This window comes from Acomys minous (genome assembly GCF_964271855.1).
Source record: "Acomys minous genome assembly, chromosome: 7".
Classification (NCBI taxonomy): Eukaryota; Metazoa; Chordata; class Mammalia; order Rodentia; family Muridae; genus Acomys; species Acomys minous.
In genome coordinates, this window is record NC_140488.1 from 95,923,756 (window position 1) to 95,946,406 (window position 22,651).

Below are 22,651 nucleotides of genomic sequence, written 5' to 3' on the forward strand. Positions count from 1 at the left end.
GCCTTCTGCACATGGTGGCATTGAGTGATCTAGCCAGAGCAGTGCTTGAGAGCTCACCCTAGTGATGTGGATAAGGGAGAGCTGGCATGCTAACCAGCTCAGCAATTACCCAGGCCCAGATCCAGGCCTCCAAATTGGCCCATCCCAAAATCTATATCATCTGCAAATGGTTGGGTTTGTTGTCCCAAAGCTGCAGGATCTCTATGACACAGGGCAACAACAGGATAACTGGTCCCAGTGAGGATCCAATATTGATGGTATCACAGGAGCCAGAGATCTCGAACCAGACCAATGACTTATTGCAATGAATATTTGCAACTGAAGATGTGTGGACAGAAGGTAAACTGTGGGACACACCGTGACATACTACAGCTTCCACGATGAGATGTTTTCTATGCTTTGTTTTTGTGTGTTTGTGAGTATGTGTCTGTGCACAAGCACCCCTGTTTGGTGTGGGGGGGGGAGGTTGCAAGGGTGAAGGTCAGATATAAGGGGATGGAAGATGAGTGGCGCTGGGGTACATGATGTGAAACTCACAAAAAATCAATTCAAAGTTAAAAAAATGATGATGATAATAATAAATTAAAAATAAAAACGTTGGGCATAGTGGCACACACCTTTAATGTCAGGATTTGGGAGGCAGAGGCAGTTGGGATCTCTGAGTTCAAGGCCAGCCTGGTCCACATAGTGAGTTGCAGGATAGCCAGGGCTTTATAGAGAGACCCTGTCTCAAAAAAGAAAAAAATCAAACAACAAAAACCAAAACCAAATAATAATAGATGTCTACCTATTTTTTAATAAAGACAGAAAGGAGGTAGATCTGGATCAAGGGGAGGTGGAGAGGAACTGGGAATAAAGGGAGGGAAAGCAGTAATCTGGCTATATTATTATATGAGAAAAAAATCTATTCTCTCTCCTTCTCCCCTCTCCCTCTCCCTCTCCCTCTCCCCCTCCCTTTCCCCTCTCTCTTGTTTTTCCATGACAAGGTTTCTCTGTGTAGCCCTGGCTGTCCTGGACTAGCTCTGTAGACCAGGCTGGCCTCAAACTCACAGAAATCATCCTGTCTCTGCCTTCCTAATTCTGGGATTAAAGGTGTGTGCCATCACAGCCACCACCACGCACCACCACCTGACCAAAAAACAAGCAAACAACCAAAAACAAACAACCAAACCCAAAAACAACACCCCCAAAACAACCAACTTGTATTTTCAATAAAAGAAAAAAAAAAGCACCAAGGATGGACAAACTCAAGACCAACAAGAAAAGGAGGAGAAACATCAGGCCTGCAGAAATGGCTCACTGGCTAAGAGTGCCCACTACTCTTCCCAAGTGTCTGAGTTTGGTTCCCCAGACCCACATGGGGGACTGCAACCACATGCAACGCCAACTGCAGGGATCCAACTCCCTCTTCTGGCCTCTGGAGGTACCTGCACAGTTACACCACATAACAGTTAAATAAAAGCCAGGTGCAGTGAAGCACGCCTGTAATCCCAGCACCCAGGGAGGCAGAGGCAGGTGGATCGCTGAGTTCAAGGCTAAGACAGCCAAGGCTATTTATTACACAGAGAAACCTTGTCTCAAAAAACAAAAATAAAAAACTAAACAAACAAAAAAATCTTAAAAACAAAAAAAAAACCCAGGAGCAACATAAATAAACAAGAGTTAGTAGCAATGCCACGTCCACCTTGCCCCACCACTGACTCTAAGGGTTTGGTTAGCTGTGTTGTTAGCCAGGAAAATCTCCTGTATATGTCAGTGTCATTCTTATGCTATTAACACAAAAACAGAATCTCGTGTCTCGCCCACTGTTATTGAGAAGAGATTTCACTTCCTTTTGGTACTTTCCTAGAGCTAAATTCTCTTAGTCTTAGCCTAGTTTTTTTGTTTGCTTGATCTTTTTTCAAATGCGCCCCAGTGGTATGGATATTGAGTCCTCCTCAGGATGTAGACATCAGGAAGGATCCAGCCCTCTGAGAGACATTTGACAGTTTCCAGATGCTTCGGGACAAAACTAGGGTAGGGATATAGTGACGTCTGCTGAGCAGAGGCCAGAGATGCTGATAAACACCCTTCCTGCACAGGATGGACAGAGGCAATAGTTATTTATCCTAGGGGCAAGAATGTCCCCAGAGCCAGAATTCAGAAGCCTTCACTTAAAGCCAAATACTATACGTGAACTCTTAGTTTGAGTCATAGCCCACTCAGTTCCAAAGATTCCTGGCCCGAGGCAACCTCCTATCTCATACCTCTGACATGCCCAGACTATGGCTAGTAACCTGAGAAGTCATACCATTAAAAAGCCAACAAACGAGAGAGTCTCCTGTGACGATTACAGAAGAACTGAAATGCTGGTTATCAGGCCCTCAGTCACCCTCAATTTTCCAATACTTCATTCAGAAAGTGGAACTATAAAATCTCATATGCATGTCAGCAAACAGCAGGCCAAGCAAATGGGGCTGGACCTACTCCCTCAACTGCCCTCTCAGGATTGTAATGCTAGACTCAGTTGATAACTTTGGTTTTATAAGTTCAGCTTCCATTAGACTTTATTTCCTCCTATTTACCTCAGCTTTTACTAATCTAGACCAAGAAGAGTGGGAAGTCTTGGTCATTGCCCTTTTAAGGCAGGTTTTCCCAAGAACTTGTTTTTCAAAAAAAAATGTACTCTCCACCTGATTCGGCCTCCCAGGTGCTGGGATTAAAGGCATGCGCCACCACGCCCAGCACTCATAGTTTGAATTCTACTCTTTCCCTTTCTTTTCCCTTTGAAACAAAAAACAGATGGAAATATGCCCAGGTGCTTGATGACTTTTTCCCTTGAAATAAGAATATGTTGCGTTCTCAGAGGTTTTATTTTCACATATTTCTTATAGAAAATAAAGCAGCAATGATTATGTCAATCACAGCTTAACTTAGTAGAGTCAGATTGTCCATAAGAATCTGTAATTACTATGGTGTTGGCTCAGTGGTAGAATGTTCATCTCTCAGGCATGATACCCTAGGTTCAATCCTCAGGACTGCAAATAATAGTTATAATAATATTAATAAAAGATTCTACAGCTGATAAGCATCAATATTTTTTTATTTGGGATTTTTTTTTGAGACATGGTTTCTCTGTGTATCTTTGGCTGTCCTGGACTCACTTTGTAGACCAGAATGGCCTCAAACTCACAGCAATCCACCTGCCTGCCTCTCCAGTGCTGGCATTAAAGGCGTGTGTCACAATATCCAGCCATTTTTAAAGCACATCATTGGTTTGCCATCCTAATCTTTATTTACAGGTATAGTTACAACTGTATGCTTAAATATCTGCCTCTTCCACTATACTGCAAGCCAACCTGGCTTGCTTGCTTGCTTGCTTTCTTTCTTTCTTTCTTTCTTTCTTTCTTACTTTTTTGAGACAGGATTTCTCTGTGTAGCCTTGGCTGTCTTAGAACTCGCTCTGTAGACCAGGCTGGCTTCGAACTCACAGAGATCCTCCTGAGTGCTGGGATTAAAGGCATGCGCCACCAGTGCCCTGCGCCAACCTGGCTTTCAATCAGTATTCGTGCTTCAAATGAATAAGAGAAAAAGCATCTTGTGAAGGTCATAAAGGTGAATCTCCCATGCATGGAATCAATACCCATTAAAAGCAGCCTAAGTGGTCTTGGGGCTTTTATTGCCTTGTGAGGGCGAAAAAGGTGCCATCTTTAAAACAAAGACCAAACCTCTGCTAGACACTTCATCTTCTTGGGCCATATTTTTGGACCTCCTACCCTCCAGGAGTAAAAAATCAAGTTTTGTTGTTTATAAATTCCCCAGTGTAAGGAATTTTGTTATAGCAGTGTGGATGTGGACCGGGCTGGCCTCGAACTCACAGAGATCTGCTTGCCTCTGCCTCCCAGAGTGCTGGGATTAAAGGTGTGCACCACCTCTGCCTGGCTGTGTCGTGCCACTTCTGAATGTTTCTGGAAATGATCAGGTCATGACATGTATGTGCTAAAGACTGTCTTTCAAGCTGTAGCGTCTGGGTTCCAGGGCCCAGCTGCTCCTATGGAAGCAACGCCATCCCACCTGTCCCCTTCCTTCACGGCTCTTCGGCTGCTGCCTTTCTTGTTCCTCTTCCTCCAACTGCCTACCCACACAGACTTAGCTCTCTTCTTGCTCATGCTTAACTGCCCTTCACTTTCCCTTCCACGTGGGGAAACAGTTCCACTTCGTATCTCTAAGCCATTTTCTCCTACCATCTAGATCCTTCTTCTTCGGAACTCACTGTATTCACTTTGACAGCACTTAGCACCCCAACATTCTTCGTGGAACATATGTTTTCTCTATCTCCTCGAAAGGCCTGTGTCCAAGCCCACAGGGGCCATGTCCTGCACTTTTTCTATAGTCTCCTGGGCTACACTTGATACCAGGAACAGTGAAGGCAGTAAATGCTTGTATTACTCAGAAATACCAAAGAGGCAGTCTGAGGCACACCACTCTTACCTCACACCTGGGGCACCTCTCCATCAGTCAAGCTGGTTTACTCCCAGTACCACCTTAGTTCACATGATAAGATCTGCCTGCTTTTCTCCCATTTTAAATGATTCTCCGGGGTCTGGGGAATACGACTCCATCAGCAGAGTGCTTGCGGAGCACCTCATAAGCCAGGTGTGGAGTGCATGCACACCGGAGATGGGAGCAGGAGGATTAGAAGTTCAAGGTCATCTTCATTTACAGAGTGAGTTTGTGGTCATCCTGGGCTACAGAAAATCCTGTCTTGAAAGAAAAAAAATCACTGCAGGCCTAGTGGCGCATGCCTGTGATCCCAGCACTCTGGGAGGCAGAGGCAGGCAGATCTCTGTGAGTTTGAGGTCAGCCTGGTCTACAAAGTGAGTCCAGGATAGCCAGGGCTATACAGAGAAATTCTTTCTTGAAAAAACAAAAGAAAAGAAAAGAAAAAGAAAAAGAAAATAAATGAAAAAATCTACCAGGCAGATTCGTTCAAGCCCCTGCTATAAGCTCAGTCAGGCCACTCCCACTTGTCTCCTCTTCTCTTTTGGCACTCCCTCTCTTCTTAAAGCAATACTTTAGTACTAAGGTTTTAGTGAAAGAAAAACACAAAGTATCAGCGCCATGACTGCCTAAACACGACTTGAACAAGGACAACAACAACACATGTGCTACAGTGGACAGAGGAAAGCTCATGAGGCCTCAACCCTAGACAAAGATACAGGAGACTAAGCAATCCTGAGAGAGGGAGAAATTGTCTTCTCCAGGAAAGAGCACACCAAGTGATTATCTAATACCAATTGGTCAGCCCTGAAACATACAAGGAACGTTATACAGATTGAGCAGGTTGTATTTACATATTTAGGAATGAATGCAGAGGAATATAATATAATATATATGAATATATATATGGCCATGAATTTGAGAAATAGCAAGGAGGAATACACGGGAGGCTTTAGAAGGAAGAAAAGCAAGGGGAAAATAATATAACTATATTATAATCTTAAATATTAAAAAATATTTAAAGGAGAGCATTACAATTGTTGGTACAAGTTGCTGCAGGCCCCTGAAGCAAGGCTTGATAGCAGTTGGTAAAACGTCTGCAAGAGCTAGAAACCAAGAGTATTTGAAAAGTGAAAACATGAGGAAAGAAGTCATAACCTATTGATACTGAACCTACATGGTATATAAATTAAAGGAACAGGGCTACCTGAAGTACAGAGAGCTGTAGGACATGAAGACAACCTGTAAAGAGATGCCATTCTCCTCCCTTCGCCCAACTCTCCTACCTTCCATCCTTAGACTCTTTGTAATTAAATTTAGAACAGCTCAAATTATTGCTCTGGTCCTTCTTCGCACCTGAGCTTTCCAGTATGATACACACTCAGCTCACTTGGCTACTGTAAATTGAGATGTGCTATAAATGAATAACACTAATGACCTTGATGGCTTAGTACAAAATCATGTAAAAATTCACGTATACTTCTTATAGTGATTTCATGTTAGAAATATAATATCAAAGATATTACATTTGAAAAATAGCAAGAATGAATATGTGGGAGGGTTTGGAAAGAAGAAAGGCAAGGGAAAAATAATGTAACTATATTATAATCTTAAACATTAAAAAATATTTAAAGGATAGCATTATATATTAGAGGAATTTACTTACCTAATTTGTACTTTTAAATTTATTGTTATTATTTATTTGTTGAATGTATATGGGAGCTTTGCCTGCATATATGAAGTTTTGCCTACAGTGATGTCTGTATATCACATGTGTACCTGGAGCTCACAGAGACCAGAAGCTGTCAGGTGCCCCAGGACTAGAGTTATAGATGGTTGTGTGCCACCATGTGGGTTCTGGGAATTGAACCTGGGTCCTCTTGAAGAGTAGCCAGTGCTCTTAACTACTGAACCATCTCTCTATCCCTTATTTGTACTCTAAAAAAATGAAGTCATTAGAAAACACAGAATTACCTATATGGCTCATATATGTGCCTCATGTTACACATCTTTTAGACAGCACCATTTATAAATAATTCTTACAATAATTATGCGTTAAAGTCATCAACATCTAGAATTTACTGGGATAAATAAAATATATGACCAAATTAATTAGTTTCCTCATTTCATTTTTTAACCCATTAGAAAAAAAAAGAGTACAAGCCTGTAATCCCAGCATTCAGGAGGCAGAAGCAGGTGGATCTCTGTGAGTTCGAGGCCAGCCTGGTCTACAGAGCGAGTTCCAGGACAGCCAAGGCTATGCAGGGAAACCCTGTCTCAAAAAATGAAAAAAAGAAGAGAAAGAAAGGAAGGAAGGAAGGAAAGGAGGAAGGGAGGGAGGAAGAAAAATGAGAATGACCGTTGTGGCTTATCCCCGACCACTACTGTCCAGGGGACAGCAGTGCTCTCCACCCTCCCTGGCTTTCTATCCTGTGTTTTTCTTTTTTCTTTTATATTTTTGGTTTTTTTTTTAGACAGGGTTTCTCTGTGTAGTCTTGGCTGTCTTGGATTCACTTTGTAGACCAGGCTGGCCTCGAACTCACAGCGATCCACCTGCCTCTGCCTCCCAAGTGCTGGGATTAAAGGCATGTGCCACCATGTCCAAGTGCAAGTTTATTTTTAAGGCAGTATTTTGTTCTGTTGTGTTTAGTTAAGAAGATCAAGAACATTAAGCATCATTAATGTGTTAACAAATGTGTACCATTTTTATTCTCCATTATCTTCTTTATACCTTCCATTAAATTAAAAATTACTAAATCATTACATTCATTTTCCTTTGTTTTAAGATTTATGTCTAATTTTTTAATGTAACAATTAGGCTAAATGGCACTCCGAGTGAAACTAATTTTATCTTCATCTCGGGTAAGAGGTATATAGTCTATTAAGTCTTCAAGAGGATCTGACTGCATCTTTGGAAAACAGTAAACAGCAATATGTCCAGACATGAAAGAAGGTGCAGGGCAATAAGCACAATGCTTCTAAATTTCTCACAGTCTCTTACTTCCTTTATTCCTTGCTCTGCTTTACATGACCTTCAGAAGGTCAGATTTGCAGCTGGATGTAGAGGTCCATGGCTGTAATACTGGCACCCCCAGAGACTAAGGCAAGAAGAAGATCAAAATTTCACGGCCATCCTGGGCTACATAGTGAGTTGGAAGTCAGCCTGGGCTACATAAAACCAGACAACAAAAGAACAGATCAATTGGTCCAATTTGAACTCTGACACAAATATCTAACCTATGATGATGACTAAGATGATGAAGCTAAGAATGATTATGATACTAAAAGAAGCCACCAGAACTGAATTTCTAACCTTTGACAGCCCTTCTAGTCTCAGAGTAGCCGGCCCTGTTTGGCTACTGAGTATCAGAAACAATGAGTATTGTCCTTACAACTAAGCAGGGGAGGGATGGGTTAGCAGAAGAGGAACTATGCTCAGTTGGGCAGCAAAGACCATAATATTCTCCTGCCTGAAAAAGGCCGGGACAGTGTTATATGCCAAAGGCCAAACAAAGGAAACCTGAGTCCCATTTTCCCCACCAACTTAGAAATAAGAACATATCTTATTATGTGGGAGATTAATGAAGGGAAGTGGGCCTTCTCTGCCACTACCGTCTGCTGCAAACTGTCTTAAAGTCACAGCAGACATGATTTTAGAGTTTTACTTGTAACCTTCTGCTGAAAAATAAAAGAGGAAAACTTTAGTAAGTGGGTTAATATGACTAATTTTTTCCATTTCAGGCCATAGAGCACAAAGTACTGAATTCAGAGTAAGCTGTTCTGGATAGGATGTGGGCATACTTGTAGGAAACCACACCCAACAACCAGAAATTTCTTATGACTCAGGCCAGTTTCTTTTAATAAGAAGACACCCAGTGCTGAAGGTGGGTAAGGGGATGTACGGTTAACATAGATTTATGGAGCAGTTTCAGAATCTGGGTTTAAGCTAGATTAACACCATCTTTGGCAAACATTTTCTTTTTATCCATCTTTTAATTATGTACATATGGGGTCAGGGAGAAACCTAGGTCTCAGTGCAGGCCAACATTAAAAAGCCTGTGTGAGGCTTCGGGTTTTTGTTTTGCTTTGTTTCTGATAGTGGAAATTTTCTCTTTAGTGCTATACTTAGTTACTGCATCTGCCAATAAAGTTAAATGAACTTTGTCACAAAAGCACACACCATTCTTTCTCATCATCTTGATGGTTCTTATCTAGGGGGAAGTTTTGCTCCCTGGAACTCACTGGGAATGTCTACAGACACTTTTGGTTTTTATAACTGGAGGCGGGGGGGGGGGGACGGCATTTGGGATCGAGGGGGTAAACACACTCCTGCATAGTCCTGCACCCATGCCAAGATAGAGAATCCCTGTGTGGTGGAAATTTAAACTCAGTTATATTATATAAATGTATTTTTGTTTTAACCCCAAGTGTGGGATGTGGGGCTGTTTTTACTTTGTCCACAGCTGTTAACTATGATTGCCTTGTGCAAGCTCAGAGAGGGTTGTGATCTTTGCCAGCCGCAGAGAGTTTAGTTCTGGGGAGTTTGAGAGGGCATAAATGCCAGAGCACTGAGAGAAAAAGGGCTTCAAGGAAAAGAAGGCTGCTGCTCCTGTGCTGCTGTTGCTCCATCCTTCTGCTGTGCTTGCTGGGCTACTGGAAATCTTGACAACTGGGTTTGGTATTACCCCCAAAGAACCAGCCAGAGGTAGTAAAGAGAACTATGCCCATTAACCTTTCTATCCTACCTGGTGTTAGGGTGTTGAAGGGGATGAGGGATGGAGAAGTGAGCTAGATGTTTAAGGAACCCAAATAAAGAACATAAAAATACATGCTACATCCCTACAACAGCATGACAGGGAGCAACCAAGTATTGAGGGAAGAGCATCTGCCGGCTCATTTGATCTCCCACATTTACAGCAAAACACACTTGCAAGCTGGTCCAGGATTTATAACGCCAGACAGAATATTTCAGAGCATGAACACAATGACCCACGTACAAAACTCAATATGCCAATTCTATAAACATAAGATTCACTGCCACAGTTTGTAGTCTGTCAAAAGAAATAATAAAATATCAGACTTCAAGACATTTTCAAGTTTTCATAGCCCTTGTCTGCTTTCAGCACAACATCGTTTAACATGCTAAAACACACCTAAAAGGACTTTCCATGTCTGTTAGCATATAAGTAGCTTCACAAGCCTGCCTCCAGGCTGCTTAGCAACCTCTGACATCATCACCTGCCACCAGGTGTGTCCCAGACTATAAGAGGGCTGACCTGCCACCTTGTCTCTCTCTTACTTTGTCTCTCCCTTTGCCTCTCTTACTCTTGCACTTTCTCTTAGGGTGTCCCCTTCTCCCTGTTTCTCTCTGTCTCTGTCTCTCTGTTTCTGTCTCTCCCTACCCTCATGGCCCACTCAGATCCCAACTCCTCTCCATTTCCCTTCTCCCCAAATAAATCTCTCCATATTCATATCTGTTGCGTGCCATCTCATTTTTAATCCTAACAATGCCTGCTGTTTCAGTCATATTCACAGTTCTTAAAGTGTCTAATCCTACATTGGAATACCTACAGGTGATTAGCAAGCAACCTTTTCATCATCTTAAAGGAGTGGAGTACTCACAGGCTCGGTTCCTGGTTCTATAAGTGCAGGTATAGAGACTGCAGGACCTCACTGGCATAGACCTCGGAACTTGGAACCTTCTCCATAGCATGGTCCACGGGGATGATTGCAGAATCACTCTCAGGTGACTCATCACCGTCATCTTTAGCTTGGAATTTCCAGCAGTGGCTAAACACCTCGAGGGCGCCTAGAAACCTGGAGGAGGACAGAGGAAGGAAAGCTATGCACAACAGGGACTGAAAAGCCCAAGGAAACATAGGCGAGGACAACACCGAGAAGGCTAGTCCACACCCTGATGTGGGGGAGGGGCAGGTGAGGGTCAATAGTTTAGTCACTCTTGTTTTTCAACTGAGTGCCTTGGTGGCATGCAGGCTTTGGAGGAGGACTGACTCATAGGCTTGGCCATTCCCTCAGAATTGGCAAACATAAGAGGCCCAGAGAGAAAGATCTTCATATGCACAAATAAAGACTGTGGTTCCCACCATTCCTTAAAGTTAAAAGAAAAATTATTTCCTCAGATCCCAATTAGTTATCCAATATGGTATCTACATGTAGGAAGAATTCAATGATTAATGCTCCTTTCAGGCAGCCTGAATAAAAGAATAAATCATTTGTTTCTGGGCTTGCTTTAAAAAAAAAAAACAGTAAATAGTTGTGGGTGGTTATGAAAGCTAAGCTTAAGCATTATCTGTGACTCTTGCCAGTTTTGAGTGTAACACTGGCCCTGACACACAGGAGCAGCGGGCAATGTCAGGACTTGCACTTTGTCTCTACCACTCACACATTTACTGTGAACATCTCAGAAGCAGTGTTTCTGAGGTGTCCACCACAGAGTCCTCGATGGTGGGGACATCAACTTTGAACGTTTCCCTTCCAGCAGTCCCTCACCCCTGTCCGCCATTGCTTCACTAACTTCTGAAAACTCCTGTGACAAGTGAACAAACAAGTTCTGAAATTAAAAACAAAAACAAAAAACTTGTTTAAAGGCCACGTTCCTTCCTAAAACCACTCTCCTGCCATCTGCTTAATGCCTGAATTTCTTTACGTGACAGATAACACAGCCACTTCCTTAAAGGTTCCCTTGATCATGCGGTCACCTCAGCGGGTTAGCCTAACACCCTCTTCTTGGTCTTTATCACAGCTGAACTGGGAAGCTGATCAGAAATGCAGTTTACAACTCCATTCTGCCCAGACCCTAACCCCATGGTGGGAGAGGTTGGCTCTGTCTTGCTCATAGCTGCATCTCTTACGGGCAGCACCTTACAGAACATGGGTTTGGGACTGCAGAGATGACTCAGCTGTTAAAAGCACTGGCTGCTCTTCCAAAAGATCTGGGTTCAATTCCCAGGACCCACATGATGGCTCACAAGCCTCTAGCTCCAGTTCCAGGGGATCCAAAGTCTTCTTTCTGGCCTCCATAGGCACTATGTGCATGTAGTGCACAGACATACATATCTGTATGGATAACACCAAAAAGTAATAATAAAACACGGATTTGAGGACCTGAGTAGAAATTGTTGATGCTAATTTTAAGAAGTAAGAACTGTGTCATGACAGCTAGCACGTTTTGAAACTGTTCTAAGGGTCTTTCCTAGGGTTCTTTTTTACTTCACTTTATTTTATTTTATTTATTGCAGTATTAAGTATCCCAGAGTCTCAACTATGCTAGGCAAGTACCTTACCACAGTTATACCCAAAAGCACGTGGTTTGTTTCTATTCTTGATACACTCTTTCAGTGGAGCATCTTATATCTCTTATTTTAGGACCTAAACGATCCACAAAGTCTTGCCTCATCTAAGTAAGAAGCTACCAGAGTATGAGTCCAGTCTAGGCACTCAAGGTGGGAGTTCTCCTAATACTTTTTGTTGTTTCAACATTTAGTCTCATTTTCTTTGTTCCAGATACTGTGTTGCCTACTTTGATTCTCTCCCCCCCCCCCTCTCTCTTTTAGGTTTTTCAAAATAAGGTTTCTCTGTGGAACATCTCTGGCTGTCCTGGACTCCATAAACCAGGCTGGCCTTGAACTCACAGATATCTGCCTGCCTCTGCTTTCTGAGTGCTGGGATTATAGGCGTGCTCCACCACACCTGGTGGATACTGTGATTCTAAGGAGGGACAAAAGTGATTTTAAAAAAAGAAAGAAACTGGGTGTGGTGACGCATGCCTTTACTCCCAGCACGTGGGTGGCAGAGGCAGGCAGATCACTGTGAGTTCAAGACCAGCCTGGTTTACAAAGCGAGTCCAGGACAGCCAAGGCTACACAGAGAAACCCTGAATTGAAAAACCAAGTAAATAAATAAATACTAAATTCTGATATATGCATTTATGATTTTCTGCAGGACGGAAAGAAGATTTTTTTTATCTCTGTGGCTTTATATTTCAATTTGCCCTTCTAGGTAAGTCCATCATTGAGGGGACTCAGGGCAGGAACTGATGCATGAACTAGATAGAAGCAGAAGCAGATACTATGGAAGAATGCTGTCTGGTGGCTTGCTTGTTTGATGGCTTGCTCTGGCTCAAGCTCAGCTAGCTTCCTGGTATAGCCCAGACCACCTGCTCAGGGAATGGTACTGCCCACGGTGGGCTGGGCCCTCTGACACCAATTAATAGTCAAGACCTTCCCTCACAGATACAGACACAACTTGATAAAGTTGACAGTTAATGCTATCTAGGACAAACTCACATATAAAGTTACACATTAGTTTCTACCACCACTGCTGATTAAACAAGAACAAGAAAATATGCTAATAGTGTCTGTTCATTTTAAATAAGGAAATTATGGTAAACAAATACATTTTAAAAAAGGAAATGGCTTTGTCATGTCTACTTCAGCAATCTATGCCAGACTTGTTAACTGGTGTGACCTGCTAAACATCTGTTGCGTCCTAAGTGTTTTGAAGATTAAAAAATATTGATCAAGTCCAGGGCAGTGCTGGGTGCCTATAATACCAACACTTTGAAAATGGAGGCAGGAGAATCAGAAATGTAAAACCATCTCTGGTTATATAGTCAGTTTGTGGCCAGCCTGGGCTACATGAGACCCTATCTCAAGAAGGGGTGTGGGGACCTGAGTTTGATCCCTGGAACCCATGATGGAAAGACAGAACTGACTTCTGGAAAGTGGTAGACCTTGTCCTCTCACTGATACAAGTGCACATGCACACCCATGCATCATCATCATAAGAATAATAAATAAGAATATAAAATAATTGTGCTCAGAATGACACGATTCAAAACACAATCTCATATCAGGGGGTGGGGATTTAGCTCAGTGGTAGAGTGCCTAGCAACACAAGGCCCTGGGTTTAGTCCTCAGCTCTGGGGGGAAAAAAAGACAAAATAACAATCTCACATCAGCTGCATGTGACAACTGACACAGAGTGGGGGTTCTCATCTACTGTAAAGTAAAATGCATTGTCTTATATAAAGACCGGCAAAGCATATGCAGTACTGACAACAGGTGCTAGGGTGTGAGTGAAAGAAAAAACGGGTCACTTCTGGGTAGGGGTTTGCTTTCAGGGTGACAGAAGACTTTGGAAATGGCTGCTTTCCTCTGCTCTGCCATGCTTGATCTTGCTTCTTTTTGTCTATAGGGAATAAAGATGGCTACATGCAAGTAAAAGGAGAGAGAAGTCACACCAGCAGTGACAACAGTGTCCAGTGAAAACAGGAGCAGAGTTACTTTTTTTTAATTATTATTTTAGTTTTATTTTATGTGCACTGGTATGTAGGTGTCAGATCCCTCGGAACTGGAGTTACAGACAGTTGTGAGCTGCTATGTGGGTGCTGGGGACTGAACCCAGATCCTTTGGAAGAGCAGACAGTGCTCTTAACCACTGAGCCATCTCTCCAGCCTTCAGAGTTACTTCTTATAGTTATTCTACAAGGGACAGTCAAGGGCTCCAGGCAGGACAGTAACTGTCATCAAGCCATCTCCCCAGATAGTTACACTGATCTCTCACCCAGTCTCCAGCATGCAGTGCACATCACTTTGTCAAATGCACATCCTTGAGCAGCAAAGTACATCCATTACACAAGAGGGGAAATAAGAAGATCGTGAAAGCCAATAAGGGCCCTCACTCCTAGGCCTGACTCCCTATCTAGGGTGTTTTGGCAAGCGATTTCTAAACTGTGTATAAATTTGCTCAAAAGGTGTTTGGAATCCTTAAGCCAAAGTTAGTTTTATGTTTCTGAGTGTCTATATCTTTTTATTTTTGTTTTTGGGTTTTTTTGGGGGGTTTTTTTTGTTTTGTTTTGTTTTGTTTTTGTTTTTCAAGATAGAGTCTTTCTGTTAGCTTTGGCTGTCCTGGACTCACTTTGTAGACCAGCTGTCCTTAAACTCACAGCAATCTGCCTGCCTCTGCCTCCCGAGTGCTGGGATTAAAGGCATGTGCCACAACACCAGGCTTTGAGTGTATATACATCTTTGGATAAAGCATGTATACCAAGCCTGACTCAGGATTTAAATATAATCTCATAAGAAATTTGTACAAAGATTATCTTGATAGGTGGGAGATAGCTCAACCAGTAAAGTGGTTGGTATGCAAGCATGAGGATCTGAGTTCAGATCTCCAGTACCCATGTAAAAAGCCAGGTGTAGCAGAGCATGCCTGTAATCTCAGCACTGGGCAAACCAAGACAGAAGGATCCTTATAGCTTGCTGGTCAGCTAGTCTAGCCAATTGAGAGACCCTGTCTTTAAAAAAAAAGTCATGACTGTGCCAGGCATGGTGGCGCACACCTTTAATCCCAGTACTCAGGAAGCAGAGGCAGGCGGATCTCTGGGAGTTCCAGGCCAGTCTGGTCTACAAAGCAAATCCAGGACAGACAAGGTTACACAGAGAAACCCTGTCTCAAAAAAAAAAAAAGTGGTGACTGAGGAAGATACATTCAAATAATCTTGATAGTGTCTTCAAACAAATAATAATACCTTCTTTTCAAATAACTTGTGGAAGAGTAGGGGGAAGGAAAAAAGGACCTGGCCATGGGGGATGGGGGGAAGGCACTCTACAAGATGACCAACAGAGCCAAGTAACCAGGGCCCAAAAGGGCCTGACGAGACTGAAGCACCAACTAAGGACCATGCATTGACTGGACCTAGACCACTAAACCTTTGAGGCAAAATCTATCCTGCTTTCTTTTCTTAATCTTTTTATTATGGAAAACCTCAAATTTATATAGTGGGCTCTCTGTACTTGCATGCATGGATTCAGCCAAATATGAATCAAAAAATATTTTTTAGAGAACTATACCTGTATTAGATATATACCACTTATTTTCAGTTTGAATATTTTCATAATTTAAAATTGTTTTTTACTGGGCTAGAGAGATGGCTCAGAGGATAAGAGCACTGGCTGTTCTTCCAAAGATCCTGAGTTAAATTCCCAGCAATCATATGGTGTCTCACGGCATCTAAAATGAGATCTGGTTACTTCTTCTCACCTACAGGCATATATGCAGGCAGAACACTGTAAACATAATAAATACATAAATCATTTAAAAAATTTTTACTGAATGTCATGGTACAAACCTATAATACCAGCACTGAAAGGCTAAAGTAAGAAAATTTCTAATATGAGGCTAGCCTGGGCTATCTAGTGAGACTCTTTCCAAAAAGGGGGCATCAAAATAAATAAATGAAAATATTTAACATACATAAAAATATAAACTTGTACATATTTACAGAGTACTATATGATATTTCAATACATGTATATATTATAACTGTTTCATTTTATATAAAAGACTTGAGCATCTTCAGATTTGGGTTTATAAGTGGATCACAGAATCAATATCTATGGATAGTAAAGGATGACTGTATAGTGGGAAACCAGCTATGTATCCAGCATTCTATTTCAACAATTGTCTAGCCATTAATAGTCATGCTTTTAATACCCCATGTCTCTCCTTGGGCCATTTCAAAGATTTTTAAAATTTATTTGTTTGCGAGCGTGTGTGTTGTTTTTGTTTTGTGAAAGGGTAGCTCTCTCACTTGGTAGCCCTGGCCTGTAGCTGGCTACACACACCAGAGTGGCCTTGAACTCACAGAGAACTGCCTGCCTCTGCCTCCCAAGTGCTGGGATTAAAGACATGTGCAGTCATGCCTGACCTCTCCTTCCTTTGCCTTTTTCTAAGTCTCACTATGTAGCCCTGTCCAGCCTATAACTCACTATACGGCCCGGGCTGGCCTTCAACCTACAGGGAATCTCCTGCCTCTGTGTCCCTAGTATTGGAGTTCTAGGCATGCAGCAATATAGCCAGCACTTTGAGGTGGCTTTCCACTATAAAATTGATTTGATACTAAAATGGAATTTCAAAAAGTATCAGGAGATATAAGGAAAACTTGCTCAGCTCTGTGCTTTCTCTGAATTGAGTTGCAGTCCCACACTGAAGCAATAGTGAACAGCAGCGCACTTAGGGTACTGATGAAAGAATATGCCCCTCCCCCAAAGCTCACACTCTGTAAGGCAAAAAGAAACACTTTAGGTTTTTCTTATCTCTAAAAATTTGTGATAAAATATGCATAATTACCATTTAACCAATTTTAGTTCTAAAAATTCAAAAGCATTAAAGACATTCATGAAGTTATGTCGCCATCCCTCTTATCTGTGTTCAAACCTTTTTCATCATCCCCAGTCTAAATGCTCTACTCAGTAAGTAATACCTCCTCCCTACCCCCTGCTAACCTCTAGCCTACTGTAAGTCCCCGTGTGGCTGCCTATTCCAGGTACCTCATATGAGCAGAATTACAATATTTCTTCTTCTATAGCTGGCTTACTTCATTTAGTATAATAGAACAGGATCTCTTAATTAAAGCTGGGTGTGATGATAGCCGCAGTTCAGTGCAATGAGAACACAAGAGGCTTCAGAGATGATTCAACTGGAGGGGTGAAAGTACGGAGAAGGACAGGGGAAATTTCAGGCAGAACGATGACATGAAGAGGGTGATCAGGCCCCAAAGCCAGAAAGGACAGTTAAGGTTGAAATGGGCAGAACCCTACTTTATGCCATGAACAATACCAGTGTGTGTATGTGGGGGAGAGGGGCAGTGAGCAAAGGCTACACACACACGACTCCCTTTCTTGCTGACAGATGGTCTAAGAGGGGTGAGAGACTTATAAACTTTCAGGAAGATAATACCAGGTGTAGTGTGTACTCAACAGAAGGAGTATGCCAGCTCAGCCTTCAAATGGAAGGTTGTGATAAGACAAAGGCCAAGGGTATGTTGGCTGGTCACAAGAATTGTACAAACAGATGGATGGCCATACACATGGCCAGAGCACAAGATCCTGCACAGGCGCTCTCTGGGGACCTTAGACCTGTTAGCATGGTTCCCAGAAGTCTTGCCTATGGCTTCATTCCCTCACACAGTCTTCAGGAAATCCCTGAGGTAAGGCTGGGCTGTCTGGTAAGGTAAGAAAGAACACTGAGCCTCCGTGACACCGTGGTTAATGCCTCACACTCAACAACCACACTGTCATTAACAATGTCCAGGCTGATGATCCATGACACCTGGCCCAGAAGAAGCACTTCCTATGCATCTCAAGACTGGCTTTTAAGGGCTAGGGGAAGGCTCTAGAGGACCTGATGTCACCCTTACTCTCTTTGTCATTCTCCAGAAAGGCCTGCAGTGCTCTGGAAATCTGCTTGATGATCTCACTGTCGGGAAGTCTAACTCTTCAGACTTTCTTTTGTGTTATATGGAAAAAACAAAACCACAACAAGGGACTAAGGATGAGGCTCAGTTGGTACTGGGCTTGCCTAGAATGTATAAATCCCTGTTTGATCCCCAACACCCCATAAACAAGGCATGGTGCCTCAGGCCTGTAGTCCTAGTACTCAGAACTCAGGAGGTGGAGGCAGGAAGATCTTAACTTTAAAGTCATCCTTACCTATGTAAGGAGTTCAAGTCTAGAATGGGTTACCTGAGACCGTGTGTCTGTGTGTGTGTGTGTGTGTGTGTGTGTGTGTGTGTGTGTGTGCGCATGCGCGCGCATGCATATGATTCCAGATTTCTCTTTTGAAACTAGGTGAAGAGATAGGTGAACCTCCTTCCTGTCAGCCCTGTAATTGCACTGGCCTAGCAGATACCAGGGCATGCAGCAGAAGGCAGGGCTGGACGAGAATATGGAATTTATGTAGGGGAATACAAGCTTCCCAGAGACTAGAAGTATTTTGGGTGTCCTCCCACATAATCAGTGGTTTCTTTATTTGTTGGTTGGTTGATTGGTTGGTTGGTTTTTCAAGACAAGGTTTCTCTATGATAGCCTTGGCTGTCCTGGACTCGCTTTGTAGACCAGGCTGGCCTCTAACTCCTAGAGGTCCGCCTGCCTCTGCCTCCCGAGTGCTGGGATTAAAGGTGTGCGCCACCACGTCTGGCTAATGGGTGGTTTCTTATGGCTCTGGCAGCAGAGCACAGGATGGGCAGCAGCAGGCAGAGGAGAGCCAGGGGAGTCAAGGCGGAGGTGATTATTTCAGTCACCCTTCACTCATTTTTAGTTTCTTCGCAATAGCAATTGAATATCTATTAAATGCCAGATACTCTTCTAGGCTCAGGGGAACAAAGCAAAGTTCCTATCCTTGTGAAGCTCATGTGTTAAAAGGGAGAAACAGAGAGTGGACAAGTAATGTGATAAGTCAGTTGTAAGGACTATTCAAGTATGTTCAATGGAATATAGAGCAGGATATAGTGAGTATGGAGTGCCACTGGCGTGGGAGTGCTATATTTGGCCTGATTGATGAGGTGACATTTGAGCTAAGGACAAAAAGGGGGAGATAATTTGTTAAATAGCTATCTAAAGAAAGGGCACTCTAGGTAAGGCAAAATGTTTGTGCAAAGACCCTGAAGTAGGAACATAACTTGTGTTTTAAAGGGGTAGTAAGGAGGCTAATACGGCCAAAGCGAAGTGACAAGGCGGGGAAAAGGAGCATATGAGATCCAGAGGCAATGGATGTCACATATAGTAGACTTCTAGACTATAATAATGGTTCTTTCTCTAAATGGAACTTTCTTAACCTTGGCATGGTTATCGAGAAGATGTCTGGCTTTGAGGGGCTGTCTTGTACACTGTAGGGTGTTTACCAGCAACCCTACTTTCTAGGCTCCCATACAAGCTAGTAGCACCTACCCCAGAGTTAGAAAAACAGAAATATCTCTATTCATTGCCAGATGTTGCCTGGTGAAAGAGGTTGTCCCAGGTTGAGAATAGTATTTTCAGGGAAATAGGGGTGAAAATAGGGATTTTTGACCAAAGGAATAGCAATCTGATTTATATTTATTTAAGATGACTTTGTATTACCTACTAAAGTTGCCTTGGAGCAGGGTGTATCTATAATCCCAGAACTTGAGAAGCTGAGGCAGGAGGATCACAGTGAGTTTGTGGTCAGCCTGGGCTACACAGCAAATTCCAGGCCAGTCAGAGCTAAAGCAAACGAACAAATGAATAAAAAAGCAAACAAACACCAGCAACAAAATGGTCCTGAGAGTGCTGGGAATGTAGCTCAGTGGTAGACTGCCATTTTGATATTAAAAGGAAGGCAGCAGGGTTTACATTCAGTGAACAAACAGAAGAAGGCATCAGGGTTGCACAGCTTATAGAGTGAGAATGAATCCCTGAAAAGAGAAACAGAAGCTAGTATGAGAAACAAGGACACATGGTGGTCTCACTATCTATTGTACTTGATTGGAGACACCAGTGGGAGAGCCAAGAGGAAAGGTCCAGGATAGTTGGCAACGCAGCTCTGGTGCACAGGAGCAGTTGCAAAGCTAGACACAAAAGAAAACCAGCCCCTTCTAAGAGTTACAGGTGTACCGAGGGAGGATGGCAGAAAGGGACAATTAAGGGTGCAGCCGACCGCAAGGGAACAATGAGTTCAGAAAGAAACTGAACATGGATGGTCAGTGGTAAATAGAGTTCCAAGAAAACCTGAATAAGCAGAAATTCATTTTAACTACTGCTAGGCTACAGTACCTATAACAATTCTTGAGGGGTGTTTTGTTTGTTTGTTTTTTATTTTTTGTTTTTTTTACTGTTCAGGTCTATGGTCAATCTCTTCTGTTAAACTGAAAAGTAATAATTTCTTGAGAGTTGGTTATTTATAACTTACTTACTGAACTCAGACTGTCCAATCTTGTTAAACAGTAAATAGCATTTAACTATCAAACATGCCACCTCTCAATGACCTACCACCACATATTATTGCATGTCATGAAAAATCTACCCATATTTATATTTGTTCATAGAGATGCATCAATGTGCCATGGGAAAGCTAAGCTTTCCACACATGTGTGCCCTTTGCAATCACCAATTATTTATGGAGATCCTTGGATTTTATTGACATGTCTGATGTCTTGCAGACTTAGCAATGTGTGTAAGAAGGAGAAAATGTAAAAATCTACCAAAGAATTGTTCATAAATTGTGCATTTACTGTGATAAGTAGTGTGAACTCTGCCTGATTAAAGTTTCTCTGTGCAACACAGACAGCAGAAAGAAAGTGTACTCTGAATAAAGGTTACAATCACACGAAAAGAAACTGTTTGGTTCTCATCAGATTGACTCCTGATTTCAAAAGGAAGCAAGCCTTTTGCAACTCCTCAAATCTGAATTAGAGATTATCTTGCCAAATCTTGATGGAGTAAGCTCAGCTTCCTCCTCTCACCCACTTCTTCCTTGGGAGCATGACTCCCATCTGAGAATGGTACCCTTGCTACTTCGGGCCTTCAAGGAATTCTAGCTTGATTTTAAAGGTTGTGAATTAAGGAACTCCTATGGACAAAGGTTTTCTCCTTTCAACATATCTGTGAATATCAGCTGCTTTGAGCAATGTGCAGAGACTACTCAGGGGTCCGTGGCAGCTTCACTCACATGAAGAATGGAGCTCTTCTGCTCATAATCTGGACAATCTTTTAAACAGCAGCACGCCCAGAAGATACCAGATTACCAACAAAGGGAGACCAGGAAGCAGAAAGCAAAGTGGTTTTCAATAGCTGAGAAGGCACAGGTTGTCACTGAACTAAGGCGTGCCCATTAGCTCCTAATGTTTCTCAAACCTTCCCAGGGAAAGTACACGTAAATGGAAGGCACTGACGTTAATGATAAAAAGCCCTCACAAGCCTCAGGGCAGAAATACTTAACAAGAAATGCTGCAAAGAACGGCCACCAACCATCTGTATATTGGAGGTACCTCTCTAGGTCTAAGGCAGGGCACAAAAAGATAAGGCCAGAGGGATTAATTTCATGATAAAAAAAAGTTTCTGATTTCTGGAAGCATAGCTATAACAGCACTCCACAGCCTAGAGATGGCTGTGAGCCCGTCCCCAGCTCCTGGCTTAGTGGGGGTGGGGATGAAGAAGAAACACCATGCCGATCAGAGTCTTGACTCACTGCCCCTCAGTTTCTGAATGCAGCCTCAGTAGCCTTTACCCTAGTCTAGGGTTTTTGTTTTTTTTAAAGTAGGCTGGACTTAAGATTCAACCAACTCTGACAACATACCCTCACAAGGGTCTGCTCCTCCTGTGCCCCAACACATCCTCTCAAATTTAAAAACTAAACAAAACAAAACTGCCAAGGAGTCTGGTGACTCCCAATAGTGGAGAAAGGGGGCTGGGGCAGAGAGAACGAAGCCCAATCAGGCCCCCAGGAACTGAGGCAAGACCAACATCTGTTGCTACTTGGAGCCCCAGATCGGTAGGGAGGAGGGTCGGGGGTAGAGCGGACGCCCTCTCTGGGTCTGTCTCTCCTCCCTGAGGCTCCCACTCCACTCCGCTGCCCATCCTTACCTGGACGTTTCTCCAACAGCACTTAACAAGTTAGCTTCCCAGGACCTGCGACTGAAAGTGTCCATCAAAGCCTCGCCCCCTAGCGCCCGAGCCACGCCTCCTAGAGGCCACGCCCCCAACTCTTTTAGAGTCTTTAGAGCCTGAGGGACCGCCCTAACCACCACCACCCCCATTTAGACCTGGCGTGCCTAGGCTCTCTGCCCTAACACTTAGGTCACGCCCCTCAGCCCAAGCCACGCCTCTGAGCTCCTGTCTGAGGGGCGGGGGAACCTCCTCCTCAGGATCAGCCCTGCTTCCCTCTCTCTGCCTGCCTCAGGCAATGTTTCTGGGATAAAGGCAACATTTCTTGGATAAAATCAGAGTGCTGGCCTAAAAGCCTTGTCTAAAAAGGAGGAAAGACACTTTCCTCCAAATACATGATGTTGACGTGCTAGGAACACGAGACCTCTCTAAGGGAAAGAAAATTCTGGATGAGTTCTTTCCCACCTCCTTTCAGCTCTATTCACCCAAGTTTCTAAACATCCTCTGAACCTGAATTTGAACTGTGGGTTCATGTTCTTTCCAGCCAGTTTTTATATCCTTTTAAACCTGGACTTTGAAATTGTGTTTCTAGCCCACTGGCTTCATCTGACTTTAAAAGCAAGGCAGAGGCATGGAATAAGCATTCTCCTCTCTTTTCTGTAGTCTCTCACAGAAGATTTTTCTTAGGTGACCACTGCCCTTTTGTTATGTAGAGACTGATGTCTTGACACTAAACTAATTGCAACACTG

The 22,651-nt window shown here is 43.0% G+C and overlaps 1 protein-coding gene across 2 annotated transcripts in view; it reads right to left on the reverse strand.

Annotated features, from left to right (window-relative positions):
• The window catches only part of CA5B (carbonic anhydrase 5B), a 49,437-nt gene extending 27,422 nt beyond the window's left edge, over positions 1 to 22,015 (reverse strand). The window contains exons 1-2 of one of the 2 annotated variants that reach the window (XM_084789273.1): positions 21,881 to 22,015; positions 10,102 to 10,296 (exon numbers count right to left, since the gene is read on the reverse strand). In XM_084789273.1, coding sequence (XP_084645399.1) covers positions 10,102 to 10,243 — 142 coding nt within the window. In that variant the 5' untranslated portion in view covers positions 10,244 to 10,296; positions 21,881 to 22,015. Of the gene's footprint in view, positions 1 to 10,101; positions 10,297 to 19,767; positions 19,860 to 21,880 lie in introns of those variants that run through there. The other variant, XM_084789274.1, reaches the window with a different exon arrangement.
• Between the last annotated feature and the right edge of the window lie 636 nt (positions 22,016 to 22,651).